At 37.0% G+C, this 942-nt stretch overlaps 1 protein-coding gene across 1 annotated transcript in view; it reads left to right on the top strand.

Moving 5' to 3' along the window:
• The window catches only part of LOC119590803 (codanin-1-like), a gene marked incomplete at its 3' end in the record, with an annotated part of 14,365 nt that overhangs the window by 9,885 nt on the left and 3,538 nt on the right, over nucleotides 1-942 (top strand). Inside the window, 2 exon segments of the mRNA XM_037939532.1 lie at nucleotides 91-237; nucleotides 551-757. Of these exon segments, the coding sequence (XP_037795460.1) occupies nucleotides 91-237; nucleotides 551-757 (354 nt within the window).

Genomic DNA, 942 nt, shown 5'->3' with positions numbered 1-942 from the left:
GTGCAATGTAAGTCAATAAGCTGTACTAAAGTTTTTTTTTTATAACTGTTGGAAATCCCAAAAATAACCCTTTGTTTTGTGAATCTACAGTTGCAGTTGGAGGATAATTTCTTCCATAATAACCCATCATCTGTCAGGAAAACGACGGAGTTTGTTATTGAACGCGTTTCTTCAAATGTCATTAAGAAGATTCGAACCAAGATTATTCCCGAGCAGAGGGAAGCAGCCCTTGAAAAGGTGATCATTAGTTATAGCTGTATCAAAATATTAGCAGATACGGAAAGAATTTATGGGATGTACATATATGATTTTGAACGGATTAATGTATATATTTAAAATGCAATACAAAAGATAGTCAAGTTAAAATTACTGTATGTTATGTTAATTGTGTATTCTGATGATGGACCAGTATATGTATACATATACAGAGAGAGAGAGTTTCTAAAAATGAGCAGGAAGAACCCTAAAGGTCTTTTAATGTGTGAGACTTCAACATCCAGGCAAACCTTGATACCATCCAGAATGACCCCACTATACTTTTACCACACAGTTAAAGTCCACAATTGATGAGCAGATGAAGAATTCGCCCCAAGCAGTAGAGAGAACAAGAGACTTGGTGCAAAAACAGGTGATGGACCTGAGTCAAGAGCTTGCTCAACACATCCGGGCACAGTGCACTCAAGTTACCCACCAAGAGTGCCAGGGCCAGGTCTTGTCTTCGCTGACCTTCCTGATGCCTCCGGACATGACTCCACAGGTAGCATCTGTTGCTGGGTTTTGTTCTTTGTGTGGTTTTTGTTCTTTGCTGTTTACTTAATGTGTTTGTTTTTATTGTTCTTCATTTGCTTTTTCAGGATTTTTGTTTGTTTCTATAAGGATTTTGTTTTATTTTTCTGTGTTCTTGCTTTTCATTACTTATTATATACATGTCTGTCTCCATAC

Source organism: Penaeus monodon, chromosome 27 (genome assembly GCF_015228065.2).
Source record: "Penaeus monodon isolate SGIC_2016 chromosome 27, NSTDA_Pmon_1, whole genome shotgun sequence".
Taxonomy (NCBI): domain Eukaryota; kingdom Metazoa; phylum Arthropoda; class Malacostraca; order Decapoda; family Penaeidae; genus Penaeus; species Penaeus monodon.
This window is presented reverse-complemented; position numbering and strand designations above follow the sequence as displayed.